At 36.3% G+C, this 21,055-nt stretch overlaps 1 protein-coding gene across 1 annotated transcript; it reads right to left on the reverse strand.

Moving 5' to 3' along the window:
- Positions 1-711: 711 nt before the first annotated feature.
- LOC130645242 (T-complex protein 1 subunit theta-like) lies at positions 712-19,065 on the reverse strand. Its single transcript, XM_057451166.1, has 13 exons — positions 18,905-19,065; positions 5,251-5,341; positions 4,761-4,972; positions 4,550-4,619; positions 3,894-3,976; positions 3,693-3,738; positions 3,514-3,575; positions 3,150-3,287; positions 2,709-3,042; positions 2,077-2,264; positions 1,633-1,797; positions 1,091-1,210; positions 712-932 (listed from the first exon to the last, which is right to left on the reverse strand). The coding sequence occupies exons 1-13, from the start codon at positions 18,959-18,961 to the stop codon at positions 867-869; spliced, it is 1,632 nt and encodes a 543-aa protein (XP_057307149.1). The 5' UTR covers positions 18,962-19,065; the 3' UTR covers positions 712-866.
- Between the last annotated feature and the right edge of the window lie 1,990 nt (positions 19,066-21,055).

A 21,055-nucleotide genomic window follows, 5' to 3' on the forward strand; every position in this document is an offset into this window, starting at 1 on the left:
CCGGTTTTCGTACTTTTAGCAGGCAAAAGTATTTGTACTTTGTTCGTGGTGGAGGCGGCAACTGCAAACACTGGTGAAATGTTATAAATGTGATGGTCGATGGTAACCTTGTTACGTAGTGGTGTTGAAACTGCACAAAGCGTGTTAAAAACTGCATCCAGAGCCTTAACGTTGTAATGGCTAGATGCATGTTGTCACGTCGAGATCTTAATTTTTAAAACGATATATCTGTTCAAAGGCGGCTGCAGTGTCCACAGCGATGGTTTTAGACAGGGCATGCTGTCATGTGGTGTTTAGCAGCTGATTTTTTATCCTGACTGGTCTTCCCACAATATGAACATGGGCCATCATGCTGCTGTCCCTGACGGATAGCGTGATAAAGCCGAGTAAAAAAAGAAAATATTTACAAATTATGGCCTGAAACGGTATTTAGGTTTTTCCTAAAAAAATGTTTTTGATCGCCCTAGTTAATTTTTCACTTACATTCCAAATAAGACCCGAATATCAAGCGTTTTAAGGTACGTAGGTACGAGTAGGTACGAGTTTCTTGCAATTTGCTAGGAGTGGGCGGATGCTCTAAGCTTGTCAAAAATTGCTAATAAAATAAAGCTAGCGTCATAAGAATTCATTCCATTTAACAAATTTTAATATTTCAACATCAATAATGTAAATCAGTAAAGGAGAATTAAAAAAGATAAAAATCAAACAAAATAAAATTTTTGTAAATTTATTTGGTGTTGTAATATAATAAGATCAAAAAATTGTACAGGTTTTCACGAAATATACAATTCACGACTGTCTTTCACAGGAAAATGACGACAAACCAGGCAGCAAGTTTCGTCAGGTCTAATCACAAATACACCTGCTTAATCCTCGTCCCAATCAGGGTTTGTTTTTGGTTTAGGGCCACCAGCTTGTTTTGCCATTATAATCTACATAAAAACAAATTTAAGTCTTATTTAAAGCAGACAGCTTTACTTACTAAACCCTGGTTTGATTATTTTGTATGCTATCCAAAACAGGCAACATTAAGCGTGACTTCGATTTAATACACTACAACAAGATGTACTATAAATACACGATGTCTCACCTGATCCACTCGCAGTACGGTACTAGCAGCATTACTGGAAAACTTAATCGCCCAGTACTTCACGAGAAAAGCATCAAGAACGCCAGCCTCCAGAGAATCTTGTGTTGCTGATCCTTCTCCCTAGACAAAACCAACAGCGGTTAGTTATGCTGACACAAATTTATTTTGAAATTATGACATTGTGAAATTGCAAAAATAAAACATGGTTGGGACTACACTTAACAATAACAATACTACTTGTTGAATGGTTACTCTCCGAACTTAGTTTTGTCCATATTATCCGATCTAGTAAAACAATTTCAACTTACGCCACTAGCTCAGACGGATAAAAACAGATTAACCAATAGTTTTTTAAAAAAAGTTTTGCTATGAGGTGGAATCAATAGTAGTCATCGAATACTGGCACAAGACCAGACGCACGTCCACAAAATACCAGCTTTCACACATTTTAGTAAAAAAAAATCCGGTTGAGAATTTAATTATCTACTTAAAATATTTCTAGCTTACACAAAATACGAAGGAAATTTATTTAAAACACAAACCTCGATGTTAAAACCAATGTTCTTTTCGCCATTGTTATGTGCTGCATATAAATTTGATATCAACTCTGTAGCTTTTACTCCTGCATTTTCAGCCATCGTGCGTGGAACAATTTCAAACGCCTCGGCATATTTTTTGATAGCATACTGTTCCAAGCCAGGTACGGTCTAAAGCAGTATGTAATTGAAAAATTTGAAAGAAAATATTACAACAAAAGGTAAAAACATCAAAGAAAGCTCCCTTGTCAACAAATTTTGCGGAAAGAAATTTTGATTAAAGATGTTATATTTTCATATAAAAAAGATAGGTGGATTTTTTAGTTTTAAAACATTTATGATCGCAAAAAAAAGACGAAAGTGCTACATTTTCTGACAATAAAGTAATTCTTCTTAAGAACAGCGCATAAAAACATTTTTAAATTAGCTTGTACGGCATGAAGTGTATACCTGCCCATAACTGGCAATTCTTTGAGCTAGTTCCATTTCCACTGCACCTGCTCCAGACAACATCCTTCCATCACGTGTTAAAGCTTTAAAGCAATTTACGCCATCGTCCACCGCCCGTTCAATATCGTCCATAATATTCGTCGTGGATCCTCGAATCACAATTGTTGCAACGGCGTTATCCTCACGATCTGCATAGAAGACAAAAGAAGAGTTCAAAGGCAAATTCATATTATTGGTAGATATTGGCAAGACTGGCTTCTTATATAATCACGTTTTATTTTTAGTGTAGGTTTATTGTGTAGCTGAAATCTCTGCTAGCAATTCCAGCAGGAGAAATAGGACCAGTTGGCTTCATATAAACACCCCTTACTGATAACACGGATACTATTGACCAGATTGACAAACAACTGAATAATAAAAATAACAACAACAACGCCCCCTAAACAGGAACATTCCATCTTAATGTGTTTAGTGTCATTTTCCCTAACAAAAATAAAGTTTCCGAAACAAAATTTAGCTAACTCTCTCACTCACTGCTATATTTTATCCTGGCCTTCCCTTGACAAAACACATTTTTGACATTCTTAAGGTTTTTAGGTCGCCAGCCATTCTGTTAAATTAAACTTACTAACCTTGTTTGAAAATTACAACAGGGGTATCGCCGATTTCCGCAAGCGCCACACTGTCGCATTTACCAGCCTCCTCTGGGGTGGGTGGTGTAATGCGTGGTAACGCTGTTGCTTGCGTCGCTCTGCACAAGCGCCTGAGGTCAAACTTTGACATGAGTCGAACAACCATGATTTTGTATTTGTTGCAGAAATGAAGAGCCATATCCGCAGCCTTGCCTCCTGTCACTATCACGTTACAACCTGTTTCAGCAATAGCTTTGATTTGGGAGTCCAAAAGATCCTCTTCCCCTTTACTGAAATTCATTAGTTCTTCTGAGTTCTTGATTAAAACAGTTCCCTACAATGAATAAAACTTGAAACATAAACTTAATGCAATGAGCTTCAACCAGTAAATAATATTAATAATAAAAAACCTCGCTTACCTTAGTAAAAAACCTCGCTTACCTTAGTTTCTGTTGTCATCGAGTCAAGAGGACACGACAATACACATATCTTTGCATCAGTTACTTTCGTTACATCTCCTTCAACAAATCTTTTAAAAACCATTCCATTAACAATGTCTGATGAGTATATACCAGAGCCCTGAAAAAATAATACCACGTTTTTATTATATTAATGCTGTACCCAGTCTTTGTCTTCGTTACATGTACTTATTTGAATCGCATGGTGATTCCCACAGAGCATAAAAAGCATACTTTTGTGGGTAATAATTTTCCTGGCCATATAACATAAACTATTTTCTATATTTTATTACAAAAATTTGAAAAAAAAATAATTTATGGAAAAGAGGACATCTGCAACATCTTACCATGATCTTCTGAACACGAACATTATCTACGTTAAATTGACCATTGGCCGGATAAACACTTACTAAAACAAAAATTAGTAGTTATGTAGTAATTAAAATTATTATTGCGAGCCAAAATAAAGTTCATAACTAATCAGTCCCGCAGCAGTAAACTTGAATGAAATTTTTTAAATACTTACGACAAGCTTTAGTTATAAGTTCTGATAAAAATTCTTCATTTCCATACTAAAAATAATATGACAGAAAAATATACTAAGGCGAAAAAAATTTAAAAAAAATTCAAATCTGTTAATTAACTATTCAAATATTTTAATTTTCAGAGTAAATACGATAGCAAAAATGATTTTACAACATTTAACTACAAAGACAAGTTTACATACCTGTTTACTCGCTACCACTGGCCTCATTGCTTTGGCTACTTCCTTAGCATCCCGTAAATCTTTAACAGTATAACTAACCAACTCTATAAATCACAAGAATTAAGAAAAATTAGGCAACATTTAGATGAAAACGTAAAATTCAGACGAGATAAAATTTACACAGCACTGAGAAAAGACAATGTTCACATGATATTTTCGATTAAAGTTAATTAAGCTTGGTTCCAACTTTTGTTTATCTGTGGTTTAATTTAGAGCTCAGATAATTTGAAATGTTTTAAAATCTTCAGTAAATTTTGGAGGACTGCAGTGGAACCGCTTGTATTTGTGACTTTAAAGCATATGCACTTTATCAAAAAACAGAATTTACTCTGATATAAAAAGTGCATAATAAATCTCTTGCTTTTTTTACTTTTTTTAATTCTTTGGTAAATTAGACAAACGAGAAATGCCACCTGATGTGAGTTTCACTGTGATCAAAGTGATTGAAACTCATATTAACAGATATAAGAAGCATAAGAAGGAATTTTGGGTCTTATAGGCATCAAGTAAAATTTAAGTCTTCATTTAAGGTCTAATGTAAACAGCATCTTAAATACTAAAACAATTATGTCGTATACAATCCAAAGATCATTGCTGAAAGTCAATTAAAGAACTACCTGGTAAAATTTCTAAAGCTTTATTACATGCCATATCATATCCTTCAATAACTTCTGCAGGTGATAATCCCTAAAAAATATTTTTTACAATAAATATATACAAAATGTCATAAAGGTGAGTTTCTACATATTGTTGGGAGTTCTCTGAATAAAACTTTGCGGGTAAGAATGTTTAGAATTTGCAGTAAAAACAGTAAAGTTGTTACCATACCATTTTCAACAACTCTTCAGCACTATTTAAAAGAGCTCCTGCAAACATCAGCACCCAATTTGTACCATCTCCCATCTCTTGTTCCTGCATTTGTGAAGCAAACAACAACATTTTGGCGGCAGGGTGTTGAACTTCAAGTTCACGCAACATTGTCGCTGCATCATTTGTCACAAATAATTTATCCAAGTGATTAATTACCATTTTGTTCATACCTTGAAGAATGAATTAAATAATCATATCTCTTAAATAAATACACCAAAAATTTCATAAGAGACTTTAACACCCAAAAGTGACAACAGGCACCATTGGCCTGCAGTTAACCAACTTAACTGTTCGCAACTACAGGATTTTTCAAGTTTCCCAGGGCCAATAATATACACCACCTCTTTCCAAGGTCTTCAAGGCCAAACATGTAGCATGCAATAGGCTAGAAACCATGTTACAGCCATGATGCTTGGTACACATATGATAACAAATAAAACATTCTTACCATTTGGACCATATGAAGATTGTAAAATTTTTGTTAATTGTCGACATGCTTCTATATTTCTGTATACAGCTTCTTCAAGACCACGGAAAGACTAAATAATAAACAATCTTTTGATAAGGTCAGTCAGAAAAAAATGTTTAATGAAGCAAAATTTAGTCAATTTGAATTTTCTTTTAATGATGAGTTAATCTATTACTAACCAATGAAAGTGCAAGAAAAAACGTCAGAAATTAATACTGCTTACATGGAAATATTTCAATAGTTGACAAAGTTGAATAACTAGAAAAGTAGCTAGCTAGCACACTTTTAAGATAAGATAAAAAATCAACTTTTTGCTGAAAATGATAGACTAAAAACTTGTCATGAAGTATATACTTTTTTTTTTGCTGGGAATAGTTAAAGGATATACTAAATATATAGTAGTAGATTTAAAAGCTAACCACTGTGATAAATGACCTCAAGACTTTAAATACTAATTACCAGGCAGTGAACATAAAGAGAATCACAAAATAAGTCCAAAATGGGGTAGTAGTGTTCTTTTCAGTTCAAATTCTAATAATTTCAGTAAAAATTAAAATATTGATTTGAGACTTGGTATGATTCCCGAATCTAGGCCTTTTCAGGGATGCTAATAAGCCGTTTTTGACAGCATATGAATTGTATGAATGATACAGGCTCAGGAAATATTAAAAAGCAATTCTAACCCTAGAAATAGGTAAGATAAGATTCAACCTGAAATTAAGCCAGTAAACGAAAAATTTATTTGCAAGAAATTTTTTTTTGCTAATATCTTCTTGTGATTAGATGCTTTTATGACGAGAATACTGAATTAATCTTTACGGTTGGTTTAACAATAAACATAGAAGTATATGTCAAATATATAAAAGTGTTTTTAGAACAGCAGCAGGATTTTGATGAGCTTTAAAGAGTTCGATTTTATGTAACTTAATTTTGGTTTATAATCCCGGAAATAATTCCTCAAAAAATAAGCCCTATATGTTGACTTACAAATTTGATTGCAAACCGACATGCAGATCCCAAGTTATGGGACCGTCATTATTACGAGGCCTGGGATGAGCAAATGAGTGTCATTTTAGCAAAAATGTTTATGTTAATCAATTCACCTTTATATATAATCTATGCATTGACAAAGTTTAAATGCACATCCCTTAGCAGGTCTAAAATTACAGAAAATGTCCTAATTTGCTATTATTTAAATATGACATTGTAATTCATGCAGCATAATAAAATCTGAAATTCTTTAAATGTGAATATCTTGAGAACAAAAAGAGCTTTTTAAAAAATAAAAAAATAAAAATTTAAGCTGTATAATATAAGTTCAACATCATTTTACACCTCCGGGTTCCCTTTAGTATATAAATACTTTTTTAAGGCCATCTTCTCATCCACATTTTAACAATAAGAACATTGTTAGGATGTTCTTATTAAGAATTAGGAAAAGAAAGAAAACTGGCTTTTTTTGAATAGAGAATAAGCAAATAAATTAAACTGTCGTTTGACATTGATGACATTTTGTGAAAAAATAAAGAAGGGATACAGCAAAATCTTAGTCATCATATAAATGCTGCAATGCGGACACAGATATGAACTTACAGAAAATGAGAAGTTCAGAATTTCTAAAATTCAACAAAAATGAATACAAAATATAAAATGTTAATATGAAATTAAATTTCTGCCTGGCCATTTAAAGATTATGCAGGCCATTCCTTGATACGAGTGCGATCGCACACGCACTTGCCCGCACACTCGTAAAAAGATTTACGAGTGCTTTTTATCGCACTCGTGAATTTTTTCTTTGTCTAAAATATTATAGAGCGATGAAAAAGGCTATTACGCTGATTAGATAACATTAATTTTTCGTGATTGATTTGTTTAAAAAGTATAGAGAACATTAAAATCGGCCCCTTTCCTTCATGCTGACACTCTTATGCTCGGCTGGTGCATTACACTGAGACTCAAACGAAAGACGGAAGACCATTTAGAACCATCCCACAAGTCAGTCTGACCTTCATTGTCACAGAGAATACTGCAGGAAGAGTGCGCACCCATGCAAGTTAAATATAACCAGAACCTGGGGGAGGTTAGGTGTCCTGTACCTTAATACAGCTTTCGGACGAATGTTTTCTTGATGTAATACCAAAGAAAAAACATGTTGAATAAAGTTTAAAAAATCTTTTTAAAAGGGGAAAGAGAAATCAAAAATGTCTGGAAATATATATAATGCCAAAAACATATAGCGAATCTGCCAACACATCATCGCGTTCAACGTTGTTTCAACCTTGCACTTGTGGTTAATATGTTTTGAATTTCAAGTAAACAGCAGACTAAATAACATTATTGTATATTTATACATTTTGAAAACAATGAGGAGTGATATGCAAGCGGTTTGTCTGCTGCATGACAGGAATGAAACAAACTTGCTGCACATATCTGTGACGTAAAAAGTTGACCTCGCTTAGTTCTGCAAGGTTATAAAACTTTGGTTCGACAAATCACATTAAATTTACACCAAAAACCTGTGCATTTGAGGGCATGTGGAAAGGCCTTCTCCTGGGCCATGTCCCAACTAGAAAAAAAAAGACAACATGCATTAGGGACAAGTTGGAGCTAATACTGTAGTCAGAACAATGAAGATGTGGAGTGGCCGGATCATGGTTAGTCATTTGCTTAGATTACATAAGGATGGTATAGACAATTACATCTAACCATTTCCCTTTACAGCTATTCAATATGAGTAAATGTATGAGCAAGGGGGTCGACTCACTGTAAAATGGCAAAAAAGCTTGGGGTGGAGCTTGCGTTTTAAAATTTTTTTTGGGCAATTTAGGAATAATTTGAGTAAGTTCAGAAGTAATTCGAGCAAGTTGGACGTCATCTGCAAAAAAACAAGAATTTCATTTTAAAACTTGCCACCTTCATATACATGGGCGTTTTCAGGGAGTCAGACTCTCGTGTGAATATCACCATGCCTCATGCTAACCCCACAGATGTGAGGAAAATGGAGGAGATGGCACACTGTGTGGGCCATTGGAAGTTGGTGGTAGTTGTATGATAGAGCGTAGACCCTAATTGGGTCTAGCTACATAGCATGAGCCACAAACACCCACATATATAAGGGCGAGTTTGGGCAACTTTTTGAATTAAAATGGTGGTGGACCAACAGTTCACCACATGTTAATTGCGGTTCCTGAAGTAAGTACTTAAACCTTGTTGAGAGGCTTGGCTTTGATTGCATTCAGTATTCAAGTGTCAACAAAGATGGCTACTAGCATCATTGAAGGATATACTTTAGAAACTCAATGTTATTCCAAATCTAGAATGGTAGACTAGTGAAAAGAGTGGTCACAAGGCATGAACACTAGGGGCCCTCAAGGTAACTAACCAATACTGTTGTAGATCCAGGCCCCTAAGATTGCCTTGCCTACCTATAAAATGGGAGCAGCTAAAGTCAACTAGTTTTCATCATCACATTTTGCTAATAGTTTGGTTTGGAAATAATTTTTTTTTCTCACCAGAAGTAGCAATAACTTGCTTAACTAAAATAGTGTTAAGCTAGCTCCACGTTTTCAAGAAGCATCTATCACTGCAACCTACTAATATCATCAGCTCCATCTTTTGGCTTCAATTACTATAATGGCAGCGCATCCAATGACTCTAGCAAATTTTGGATCATGTACCTTTGGTATCAGGAGAAACCTTCGGATATTTCTTCAGGACAGATATTGCATGTAGCCAGGTCGGTTTGTTTCATATTATATATTATATCATGTTAGGAGCCCAGAGACTGTCACTTTTTAACCACCCTAGAGCCATTATGGCTTTTATACCAGTAACGCCATTTGTCCAATTTATCGTTTTTAATTGTGTATGGATGTGTATTCTACCTCAATGCTTGTCTGTTCCATAGTACAACGTGTTCCCTCAGATTGGCTGATATTAGGAATTTCAATAAGTCTTTTTGCGAGAGTGTATTTTGCAAATGTCGTTTCTGTTTTTGTATGGATATATATTCAACCTTGAAACTTGTCTACTTGAATAAAACAACGTTCTCCTCAGATTAGGACTTTCGCCTGTTAAGGCGATAAAGAGTATTATTACAGTTATGGGAAATACTGTGGCATGTTACATTGGTTATGGCCTATCTTAAGGGAAAATGTGCACTTGTTTGTTTGTGTAGCTATGATATTAATTATTAGAAAGCAATTAAGTTCATATGGAAATAAAACTTACTTTGATATATATATATACAGGTATCGATTTACTGTTAGGAGTAAGATATGTTTCTTGTTTATTTGATTAAACTGTGTACGTAACTACAAGCTAGATAAAACTGTGAAAACATCCTACCTTCTTAGTTTTTATAAAGAAAGCTGGAGCATGCACTACCGTCTATTGCTTTACCTGCTGGAAAGAGGGACATTTTGCCAGCAACTGCCCCTCTGGTTCTCGGCAAACTGGGGACACAAGGTTTCGGAATGCCTCCCGCTCGTGGGGTAATGGACAGCGGGCAGGTTGGTGTTACAGATACAATAACGGCCTACCTTGCAGAGAAGATACTTGCCACTTCGTTGACAGATGCACTTTGTGTGACAGGATGCACCCATCCTCCCGCTGTTCACTCCAGCCCTCTGCACCAAGTCCCAAGTAATTTTTTTCCAGTTGTAAGGCCTGTTTCCACGCCAATCAATGTGAATATTTTGGAGTCCTTGTTGCAGGACACCCAAATAGATTAATTGTAAATTTTATTGTTTCCGGCTTTAAATTTGGTTTTAAACTTGGTTTTTTTGACTGCTCACTAGCCTCTAGTGATTCTAACAATAAGTCTTCGGTGATCCATGCTCATAAGGTATCAGGAGCACTTTTAAAAGAGTTGAATCGTGGGCATACAGTTGGACCTTTTGATTTACCACCACTTCCAGGTTTCCACTGTTCGCCTCTGGGTGCAGCACCCAAAAAGATGGTACTGTAAGGGTGGTCTTAGACCTCTCATCACCCAGAGGCTCCTCCTCTAACAAATAAATGTATTTACTTACTTACTTACTTACTAGTAAATGATGGCATATCGAGAGAGGATTACTCGGTCTCATATTCATCCTTTGATGATGCGGTAGAGATGGTCAAAATAATGGGCAAGAATTGTTACATGGCAAAACTTGATATCAAACACGCCTAGACTCTGTCCAGTCCATCCTGATGACTGGCATCTACTAGGATATAAGTGGCAAGGGAGGTATTTTTTTGATGTAGTTTTACCATTTGGTGGACGCTCTTCGACTTACATATTTAATACTTTTGCAGATTTATTAAACTTTATCTTACATTTTGTAGCAATGATCAATGAGTTACTGCATTATCTTGATGACTTCATTACTGTGGCGTTACAAAAAAAATGAATGCCAGTATTTGGTTGACCTCGTCAAGAATGTCTTTAAGGTTATTGGCATTCCACTTGCACTCGATAAAGTAGTGGGTCCATCTCAGGTTATAACCTATCTGGGCATACAAATTGACACTGTTAATTTTGTGATACGTCTGCCTGAAGATGGGTTTGATGCCTTGATGGTCACTTTAAAAGGGTGGCTCACCAAGAAAAAATAAAGAGGGAGCTTTTGTCTCTTATAGGCTCACTTTCATTTGCCTGTAAAGTGGTAAAATGTGGCCGTATCTTCCTACGCCGCTTGATTGATCTAGCATCTACGGTTAAACACTTAATTACCACATCACTATCACCTCTGAATCTAGGAAGGACATCGAGTGGTGGTGGGCATTTCTTCCAACGTGGAACGGGATAGCTATTATTCACACAGAAACTCTCTACTCATCGTCCCTTCAGTTGTTTACTGATGCATCAGGCATTGGGCTCGGTGGATTTTATGGTGGGAAATGGGTTTCAATAGAATTAGGCCATGCCCTGCAGTATAGCATTTCCTATTATGAGTTACTGGCAATTGTTGTGGCTGTTTTTTGTTGGGGTGTTGAATGGAGGAATAAACAAGTCATAATTTTCACAGATAACCAGGCTGTTGTTCAGATATGGTGTAGCGGCTCATGTAAATGCCCACACATCATGAACTTGGTCAGGAAATTGTTTTTCTTTCTTGCACAACATAACATAAACTTGTTGTTACGTCATACTGAGGGTCAGCAGGTGCGGATCCAGGGTTAGTCAGATAAGTCGCGTGACTAAGTGTAAATTTGACGAAAAATGTTAGCCAAGCGAAGATGTCGACGATCCAGGCGTTGCAAACGGAGGGCGTTAAAAATTGTAATTTTTTTACGGCGAAAAGCCATGGTTCACAGCCCTCTCCAATTCGCCTATAGCGATGTTGACGTCAAAGTTGTGACGTCGCTACCATATAGACTGAGAGGGTTGCAAATTATAGCTTACAGATTTTGACTGATTCATTTTGACTAATCAGTCACTCAGTCAGTCAAAAATCAAATAGCTATGGCCCGCAACCCTCCCCATCTCACCTAAGGGGCCTGTGACGTTAAAATCGTGACGTAATTTTCACACTCTATGCGTAGTCCAACAATATGTGGCCCGCAGCCGGCGAAGGAAATTTAGGTTCCGTACTGCGTGGTTACTGATAACCTGTTAGGCTATAGTTTTAACTCCCATCCGTCAGGATTAGTCGAAGACTCACGCCTTTTGGCTTGGATTCTTTCCGTACTATTATTGATTATGGCTGCAGCAGATATGTTGGCGCGGGTGCTTACTGATTTAAAGTGTGATAATTTTGAATCTGTTCGTAAAATGCAAAAAGAACTTTTAGAAAGTGTTTATTCTCAAGCATTTTTGTTGTCTGGGGATATTTATCCCTTGGTTGGTAAAAGTCTTCATCGGAATTTAGGTCCAGATATATACCTTCCATCTGAGGCGAGGTGTGAAGATAAAGGAATTATTGCTTTAAGGTGAGAAGTATGTTTTTTACTCTCCAACACACCTTGCATTTATTTAAAGGTTTTCAGTATACGAAAAGCTAGTTGGGGAGAGCTTTATACAACAGACTATTAAAACCAAATACAAAAAGATTTAATTAGCTAATAGCTAGGGCTAATACACCTTTACGATAATTCGGAAAAAATAACATTCCATCGTGGCTTATTTTGCAATCAGAGGAGGTAAACATTACACTTTTATAAGAGTTTATTAAGGAGAAAACACGTTTTTTCGTGATAACTTTTCTTGCCCTGTTTTGTTTTTAATGAAAAGTACACATAAGTTGTATCTTATTATTATTAACGTTTCCTGAAAATTTGAAAGAAATTGATACGACAGAAGTTAAAAAACTGGAGAAAACACGCTTTCGTCTCTAACAAACTCTCATAAAAACACGAGTTTTACCTCCTTTTTTCCGATATTGTAAAACGATGGAGAGCCGTAGGAACGCATGTACAATTGAATTATCATAAAGGTGTATTGTTTTTGTAATATGAGCTTTGAACAGAATTTTCAGCATTGCAGAGGAATTCTTTCTCAATTAATATTTGTGTTGTTATTAGAAGCAAGAACTTGACATCTGGATAAGTAAGGTTGGTGATGAAAAAAAACAACTCTTCGAATGACTATTAAGAAACAAAGTTTGTTGAGTAAAAGGTCATGGTAAAATATATTATTTTTAGATCCAATCCATCAGGAGACTGTCTATACAGCTCAGCATCGTTGGTATAGGTATAGGTGATAATTCTCTTGTTGATGTTTTGAGAATCCTGACATCCATAGAACTTTTCTTGCATCCTTCCTTTTATTCCAATCATCCTTGTTTTCAATTTGCTTTTAAAAACCAAAAGGCAAATATTTTTATATCTGAGAAAAGTTTATTCAGATTTTCCCTTTCCCATATTGTTTGTGATATGACTCTTTCTCCTGAGGAGGCAGTTAAAGCAGAAGCAATCAACAACTGTACCCCCAAGACATGGTTTCCTTTTCTATCAATACTTGCCTTGTCAACAGTAATAAAGAGAAAAATTAACACATTTTACCCACAATTCGGTTTGTTACAGTTTGTTACAACTTTCTTTACACAGTGTATATCGCCACACCCATCTATTTTACCTGATGAAGATCAGTTAAAAATTTTATTTTGTTATGAAAATATTGTTAAGTCTGGTGTAGACTTCAAGCCAAATCATTACGTTCCCCTTTTTCCAGGTTGCAACTTTCTTAACTGAAAGTTGCATTTTCCTATTTCAGCATGCAAAAAGCAGTAAAAAGCCCTTCTTAATTCTTCTTTTAAAGTTCAAACGAAACTTGAGTTTAGCCGTATGAATAAACAAATATATCTGAACAAATACATGGGTTGAGGTGTGTTTGTATCATATCACATGTATGTATATATTTCATTTTCATTATCCTGATCTTTCCATATTCTTATTGTTTTTGTTATTATTGTGTTTTATTTTGCTGTCCATGGCTGGTGTGATCATTTGATTCACCTAGTCATGCTGATGAAGCCTGATATTGGCAGAAACAGCAGGAGTTTATAAATAATGAAATATATTCACAATTGTCTCACTTTATTGTAGTTAATCCCTGTTAATTTTAGTGGTTTTATCTATCTAAAATAAGACGTGTAAGACGGAGATTTGATTCTTATAAAAGATGTTCTTAGGAGATTTTGTTATAGCTTAGCGTTTCTTTTCGTCAATTTTATTAATAACTAGATAAATCGGAACACAATTTTTCGGCGATTTTTGTACCCGCAAAGCTTAAAATTTAGCCCCCAGCTGCTAAATTCAAGACTCAGTCTTGACTAAGTCTTGAAAAAGTCTGGATCCGCCCCTGGGTCAGTTTAACGTTTATGCAGATCTTCTTTCTCGCTTACAGGTGCAACTATTCAAGACCAAGTGCCCAGACGCACTAGCAGAACCCTCTCCACTACCTCAATCAGTGTTGGAAGTCTTGAAGACGAACTGAGGTGTTACTTTACTGCTGCTCTTGCTCCAAACACTAGACGAACTTATTTATCTGGCCACCGTAGTTATGTTCGTTTCTGCAAAAGCCTGCATGTCGCACCATGTCCTGCGGTTGGACGCACCTTGCAACTCTATGTTACCTTCCTAGCTCGCCACGTTACATATAACACTATTAAAGTGTATTTATTCGCAATTCAATACCAAAGTGTAGTCCTTGGCTTCTCCTCACAAATTTACACAATGCGTCGCCTCTACTATGTCGTCGTGGTATTCGCAGATCACACCCACATCAACGTTTAAGACGTCTACCAATCACCCCCGTTCATTTGCGGCGTGCCCTCATCCTACTTGCGTTCTTCGGTCTTCTTCGCGTTTCTGAATATGTGTCACCATCAGTTAAAACATTTGATGCATATGTAAATCTCATGGCCACAGATATTATTATTGACTCGGACTCTAGCAACTGTTAATTTAAAGTGTTCCAAAACTGATCCATTTCAAATGGGTTTCAAAATTCGCTTGGCTCGTATTGGTGGTGAGCTCTGTCCAGTAGCTGCTTTAGAAAATTACCTTCTCCTTCACGATACAACGCCAGGTCCATTGTTTGTTTTACATTGCGGCGACTTTGTTACCAGAAAATATGTGTCTTCCTTCCTAAAAATTAGTTTACCACTTCACGTTGATCTTAATACACATAGTTTTCGCATTGGAGGTGCTTCTGCAGCAGCGTCATGTGGCATTCCAGACTCAGCTATTAAAATCATTGGAAGATGGTCTAGTGACTGCTATAGACGATATATCCACCTATCTGATAGGGCTATGATAGAATGTTCCTCTCGGATTGCAGGACTCAACGGCATCACGAAAATTTGGGACATTACCTCCACATATTGAATATATAATATTGTTTGGCGGTCTTATCCACACATCTATATGTTTGCTAACTATACCCCTCCTAACACTTTTCAGAGTTCTATTGTCGATTATTTAAAACTTCGCCACCCACTGTTATCAGCTTCTGCCACTAACAATTGATAGTGCTATTACTGCTATAACTCTAAATTAAAGTACAATCCTTATTCATTGATTTTGTATTATTGACAGCAATTGTAGTTATTATTTGTCAATTTAAAGTTGTGTATTATCAGATTTTGAAAGTTAGCTAATAACATGATGGATTGCAAAATTGTCTCCTTTAAAAAATCCAGTTTGGGGTAAATTGGGGATGTCGGGCTTCCTTCGTCAGCCAAATGGGATTAAGATGCGTTTGTTGAATTTCCGCGCCCGAAGGCGTAGGAAATTCTTTAAAACCGTCGTTTTTTCTTTTGGAGCATTTTTTGAGAAAAAATCGACCCTGGGATTTCACGTTCCTCTGATTTTTTGTTACCTAAATGTCATTTTACGCCAAAATTGGTTCAAAAATTAAAACTACTTTATTTTCCACAATATTTGGCACAGTTAACAAAAAAAGTATACTGAACATGATGGTGACATCAAAATTTCGATTTTTGGCCACCTTAAATGTCATTTTAGGCCAAAATTGGTCCAAAAATTAAAACTACTTTATTTTCCACAATATTTGGCACAGTTAACAAAAAAAGTATGGTGAACATAATGGTGACATCAAAATTTCTATTTTTGGACACCTTAAATTTCATTTTAGGCCAAAATTGGTCCAAAAATTAAAACTACTTTATTTTCGACAAAATTTGGCACAGTCAATAAAAAAAGTATGCTGAACATGATGATGCTATCAAAATTTTGTTTTTTTGTCAACTAAATGCCGTTTAAGACCATAAACGTTTCAATCGGAAGACTTTCAACCATGAATGATAGGCTATAATTTTTGTTCGCAATTTCTTTTAAAGTGTGAGTTTATTATGACACGTTTCGTTTTGTTTGCGTTTGTTGTAAGATGTAATGTCACTTGTGTGTTTTATCTTCAGAGCTTCAAGCACCAAACCTCTTCGAATGTTTGGCACGATAACAACGAATTAGCAGGTTGTCATCAAATATTTTGGTAGCGAGCGGAAATTCTTAGAGCCCCCAGGGCTTCTTGTTTCCCTAACAAATGAGGTGCGTTTCCACGAGATACGCCATAGCAGGTAGTAGGCAATTTCCAAGCGAGTTGCTGAGGTGTAGCCGATTTCTAGGTGAGTCGCGGAGATGTAGGCAATTTCCAAGCGAGTTGCTGAGGTGTAGGCGATTTCCAAGTGAGTCGCGGAGAGGTAGGCAATTTCCAAGCGAGTTGCTGAGGTGTAGGCGATTTCCAAGTGAGTCGCTCAGATGTAGGCAATTTCCAAGCAAGTTGCTGAGTTAGCGTTTCCACGAGATACGCAGACGTTTCCACGAGATACGTCTTACTAAGGGTAAGGATGGAAACACGCGCATCTGGTTTGGCCCCCCCTGATACCAAACCTGACATGCCCCCCCTTTCCCCAAACTCAAGTGTAGTTATGACATGAAACAAGAGAAATATACTTCTAACATTATCTGTCATTGTTGTTGTTTGCTTTCGTGTTGTTGCTTCAGAACCATAGCAATTGAATGGTGGTGGACCAACAGTTCACCACATGTTAATTGCGGTTCCTGAAGTAAGTACTTATACCTTGTTGAGAGGCTTGGCTTTGATTGCATTCAGTATTCAAGTGTCAACAAAGATGGCTACTAGCATCATTGAAGGATATACTTTAGAAACTCAATGTTATTCCAAATCTAGAATGGTAGACTAGTGAAAAGGGTGGTCACAAGGCATAAACACTAGGGGCCCTCAAGGTAACTAACCAATACTGTTGTAGATCCAGGCCCCTAAGATTGCCTTGCCTACCTATAAAATGGGAGCAGCTAAAGTCAACTAGTTTCCATCATCACATTTTGCTAATAGTTTGGTTTGCCCACCCACCCACCCTGTTATTATATATTTTTTCTATTTCTTTTATGTACATGAATCACTTCATGTACTGGCATCAATGTCCACAACTGTCACCATATTAACTAATTCTACAATCAACCACGACCCTTATGTTAACTCGATAACCGGACCATCATCCGACACATGACGAGTGCATACGATACCAATTGATGTAGCCCCAGAGGGTCTTCTACAACGAACTATAACACGCAACGATACTACGAACTACAACACGCAACGATCTACAACGCAAGATGGAGGGATCAATTGGCATCAAAGACGCGCGCTCGCTTACACCAGTGCTCTTGCCTCAAGGTTTTCTTGGTGATCCAAATTTGGCTACTTGCGATTGCCAAGTTTTTTGTCCAGAGGTAGAAGCACTGTTGACCCGCGCTGGTGGGGATGTCGGGCTTTCTTCGTCAGCCAAATGGGATGAAGATGCGTTTGTTTCCCTAACAAATGAGGTGCGTTTCCACGAGATACGCCATAGCAGGTAGTAGGCAATTTCCAAGCGAGTTGCTGAGGTGTAGGCGATTTCCAAGTGAGTCGCGGAGAGGTAGGCAATTTCCAAGCGAGTTGCTAAGGTGTAGGCCATTTCCAACTGAGTCGCTCAGATATAGGCAATTTCCAAGCCAGTTGCTGAGGTGTAGGCGATTTCCAAGTGAGTCACTCAGATGTAGGCAATTTCCAAGCGAGTTGCTGAGGTGTAGGCGATTTCCAAGTGAGTTGCTCAGATATAGGCAATTTCCAAGCGAGTTGCTGAGTTAGCGTTTCCACGAGATACGCAGACGTTTCCACGAGATACGTCTTACTAAGGGTAAGGATGGAAACACGCGCATCTGGTTTGGGGCCCCCTGATACCAAACCTGACACCCCCCCCCCTTTCCCCAAACTCAAGTGTAGTTATGACATGAAACAAGAGAAATATACTTCTAACATTAAATGTCATTGTTGTTGTTTGCTTTCGTGTTGTTGCTTCAGAACCATAGCAATTAATTGGCAGTTGCCATAGTCCTGAACTCCCCTGGAGCATTCTTGAAATGCAATGAAAGGAGTTAAAAAGTTCATATATAGTCTATATATAGAGTCTCCAAAAATTCTTTCGAGGGCTGCTATCGCATGCTACAAAATGGATTTTAAAGGTTGATTTTGAAAACTCAATATTTATTTTTCAGGTATGTGATTAATCACACGCCTGAAACGATTTAGGCGTGTGCCAAGGCGTGCCCGTGCGATCACCACACGCCTCTCCTGAAAAAGACTTTTTCAGAAGCAACCATGGTCGTAAAATAAAGAAGCTGTAACACAGCTATGCGCTATTAATCAAAACATACTAAAAGTTATATCTTCTGACAGCGCAAATAATAAAGAAAAATATATTTGGACCATCAAAAGGAGGTTCTATAGAATGTTTTTAGCTAATAAAATCATTGTGACCATGCAACAGAACAGCGAGGCAGCAAAAACCACATTGATAGCCTTATTAGGGGCGATAAATTGCCTAAATAGGCTATCATAGACTAATTTGGGTTATCCCCTGACTGTTCTACATTATCGTTAGCTTAAATAAATGAGCATTAAGCTCTCCAGAATTCCCCATCTAAGTCATGGCCCCTGCTGGAAATAATAAAGATGATATATCCCTCGATATTTGTGGAGCTAGTCATTTAAAATATGCACATCTATCTAGCTAAAACAAAAAAATAACTTTGCCCTTGTTTTTTATGGACTGAAATTGCACTATTTCCCATTTAGTTATCTAGCTAGCTTTTAATAAAGGAAAAGGTGGTAATAACACTTCACCTTTGCACCATCTTTCATCATAGATTGAATCATTGATTTGGGAACTGATAAAGCCATCGTAAAGGAATGCGAGATCACAACACCTAATGAAAATTTACCTAAACTAAACCTTCCCCGCCTGGAGCAATTCTTCCAGAATTTTCTCCCTCACGGTTAACACATGCAAAAACAACAAATTTGCAGAAGAAAATAATTCTCCAAATATACTAATAACAGTATTGATTGAGGTACCGTAACATCATAACTTCGTCTTATGTCCGTTAATAAACTACTGTGTACGTAATTATGACCATTTAGTAAGCATTCCGTTAATTAAGTGATCAGCATTCGGTTAATTAACCTTGATCTAAAAGAGATTTCCATTAAAACAAAGTCGATAATATTTTGTAAACACACGATTGAGAAAAACAAGAAAGATTTGTTAGAAAATAAGCAACATTTTTCTCTCTGCTGTCTGTTGTGTCTTTAAATCTTTCAAGTGCCCACTTTGTTGTTGCCAACAAGCTCCTAGTCAAAAAAGATAAAACTATACATTGATACAATATATTGCTGTCTTTATTGTCGACTTGGTGCAAGGCTAATTTCTGCCTTTTTCTCTTTCCCTTTTTTAATAGTTGTTTGTTTTTTGTTCTTTTTTTGTTTTTTGTTGTTGTTTTCTTCCTCTTATTCCCTCTTCTTTCTTTTTTCTACTCTTTTTGCTCCATTGTTTTTCTGTTTCTTCTTTCCATATACTTTTCAATCCATTTCATTTGTTTTGCCAATGTTGTTTGTCTCCTTTGACCATTCCTTTGCTATATCTCTTTTCCCCACACAAGTTTACTCTTTTACAATCTATTATATTTTATTTATTTTTTATCTGGACAAGCAATCCCACCCTTTTTGGGCTGGAGAGGTGTGTTGGGCCTAGCACATTCTCAGCTTGAACAATTTTTACACATCTTGTGTGTAGAAACCACATTTTTCTCTTTCCCAGAACACCCAGCCTGCACAAGACGTCTTTATGACGTCTTAAGATGTCTTTTTTAAATCTTCTGTTAGAAAATGCTATTAAGATGTCTTTAATGCATCTTCTTAAGAACGTTTTTCAAAACACATCTTTTATACATCTTTTGAAAGTAAATAAATTCGAATCTTGTAGTATACGCATTTTAGATGTCTTTTAGAAGATCTTCAAAAGACGTCTTTTAAAAGACATCTAAAAGTTATCTAAAATATATCTTTTAAAAGACTTCTTTCTCTTCTTGCTATAATGCATCTAAAACGTGTTTTTTAAAAGACGTCTTGTCCTATTTCCAAAAGTGGTCTAAAATGCGTCTTCCAAAAGAGGTTCGTTTTTTATATGAAAAATTCGATTTAAAAAACCTAGTTAGCATGTTTATTTTTTTCGGAAATCAATTTTTCCCAAAATTGATGAAAGTGGTAATCGTCACTTTTAATTATTTTTAAATACTAATGTATTTTAACGACCCTTAATAATACGTTTTTATTTCATTACATCGTAATTTTGCTTCCTGCACCCCCTGGTGGATATTCTTCGATGAAAATGGGCTGTATTTTAATGAAAGCATCAGAGAGATGCTGTACGTCTCGCAATGAATAATAATAATAATAATAATAAATATTTAAAGTGGCTAGCCCAGAAAATCACAAAAACCTATAGTTAGTGGATTGTTTCCACTGGGGGGCACTGGAACAAAAAAGAAACAAAAAATGATAAACCTTAGACTGCCTCAGCTCAATCAAACATAGTAACATTTATAATCTGTGAAAATTGAAAAGAAAAAGAATAAAAAACAAAAATTAAAAAGTTAAAAAGTGATCTCCATTAGAATTTGCCAAATACATTAGAGATGGAAGTCTTAAACGAAAGCAGACTTCCATCACAGGTCACTTGGTCTGGAAGATTATTCCACACTTTTGCAGCTCTAAATGGGAAGGCTTTTTTGCCAAATTCCGTGTTGACCAAGGGAAGTGTGAACCTGTTTTTTGAAGCTCCTCTTGTTTGATGATTATGACAGTTTTTTGTCAAAAGGAATTTTGAGCGCATGTAATCAGGAGCAATGTGATTCATGGCTTTGAAAACTAATATGGCATCGTTTTTGATGAGTAAATTATTCATTGAATATTCCCTCTCTTTCCCAAGAAAGGTAC

Source organism: Hydractinia symbiolongicarpus, chromosome 5 (genome assembly GCF_029227915.1).
Source record: "Hydractinia symbiolongicarpus strain clone_291-10 chromosome 5, HSymV2.1, whole genome shotgun sequence".
NCBI lineage: Eukaryota > Metazoa > Cnidaria > Hydrozoa > Anthoathecata > Hydractiniidae > Hydractinia > Hydractinia symbiolongicarpus.

Bases quoted from the DNA above. Each gene is read 5' to 3' on its own strand.
- LOC130645242 (XM_057451166.1), bottom strand. From the start codon at position 18,961: ATGGCTTTATCAGTTCCCAAATCAATGATTCAATCTATGATGAAAGAT. The intron at 3,288-3,513 runs GTAAGATGTTGC...TTATTTTTTCAG, and splicing joins TTCGTGTTCAGAAGATCATG to GGCTCTGGTATATACTCATC. The intron at 933-1,090 runs GTGAGACATCGT...GTTTTTATGTAG, and splicing joins CCGTACTGCGAGTGGATCAG to ATTATAATGGCAAAACAAGC.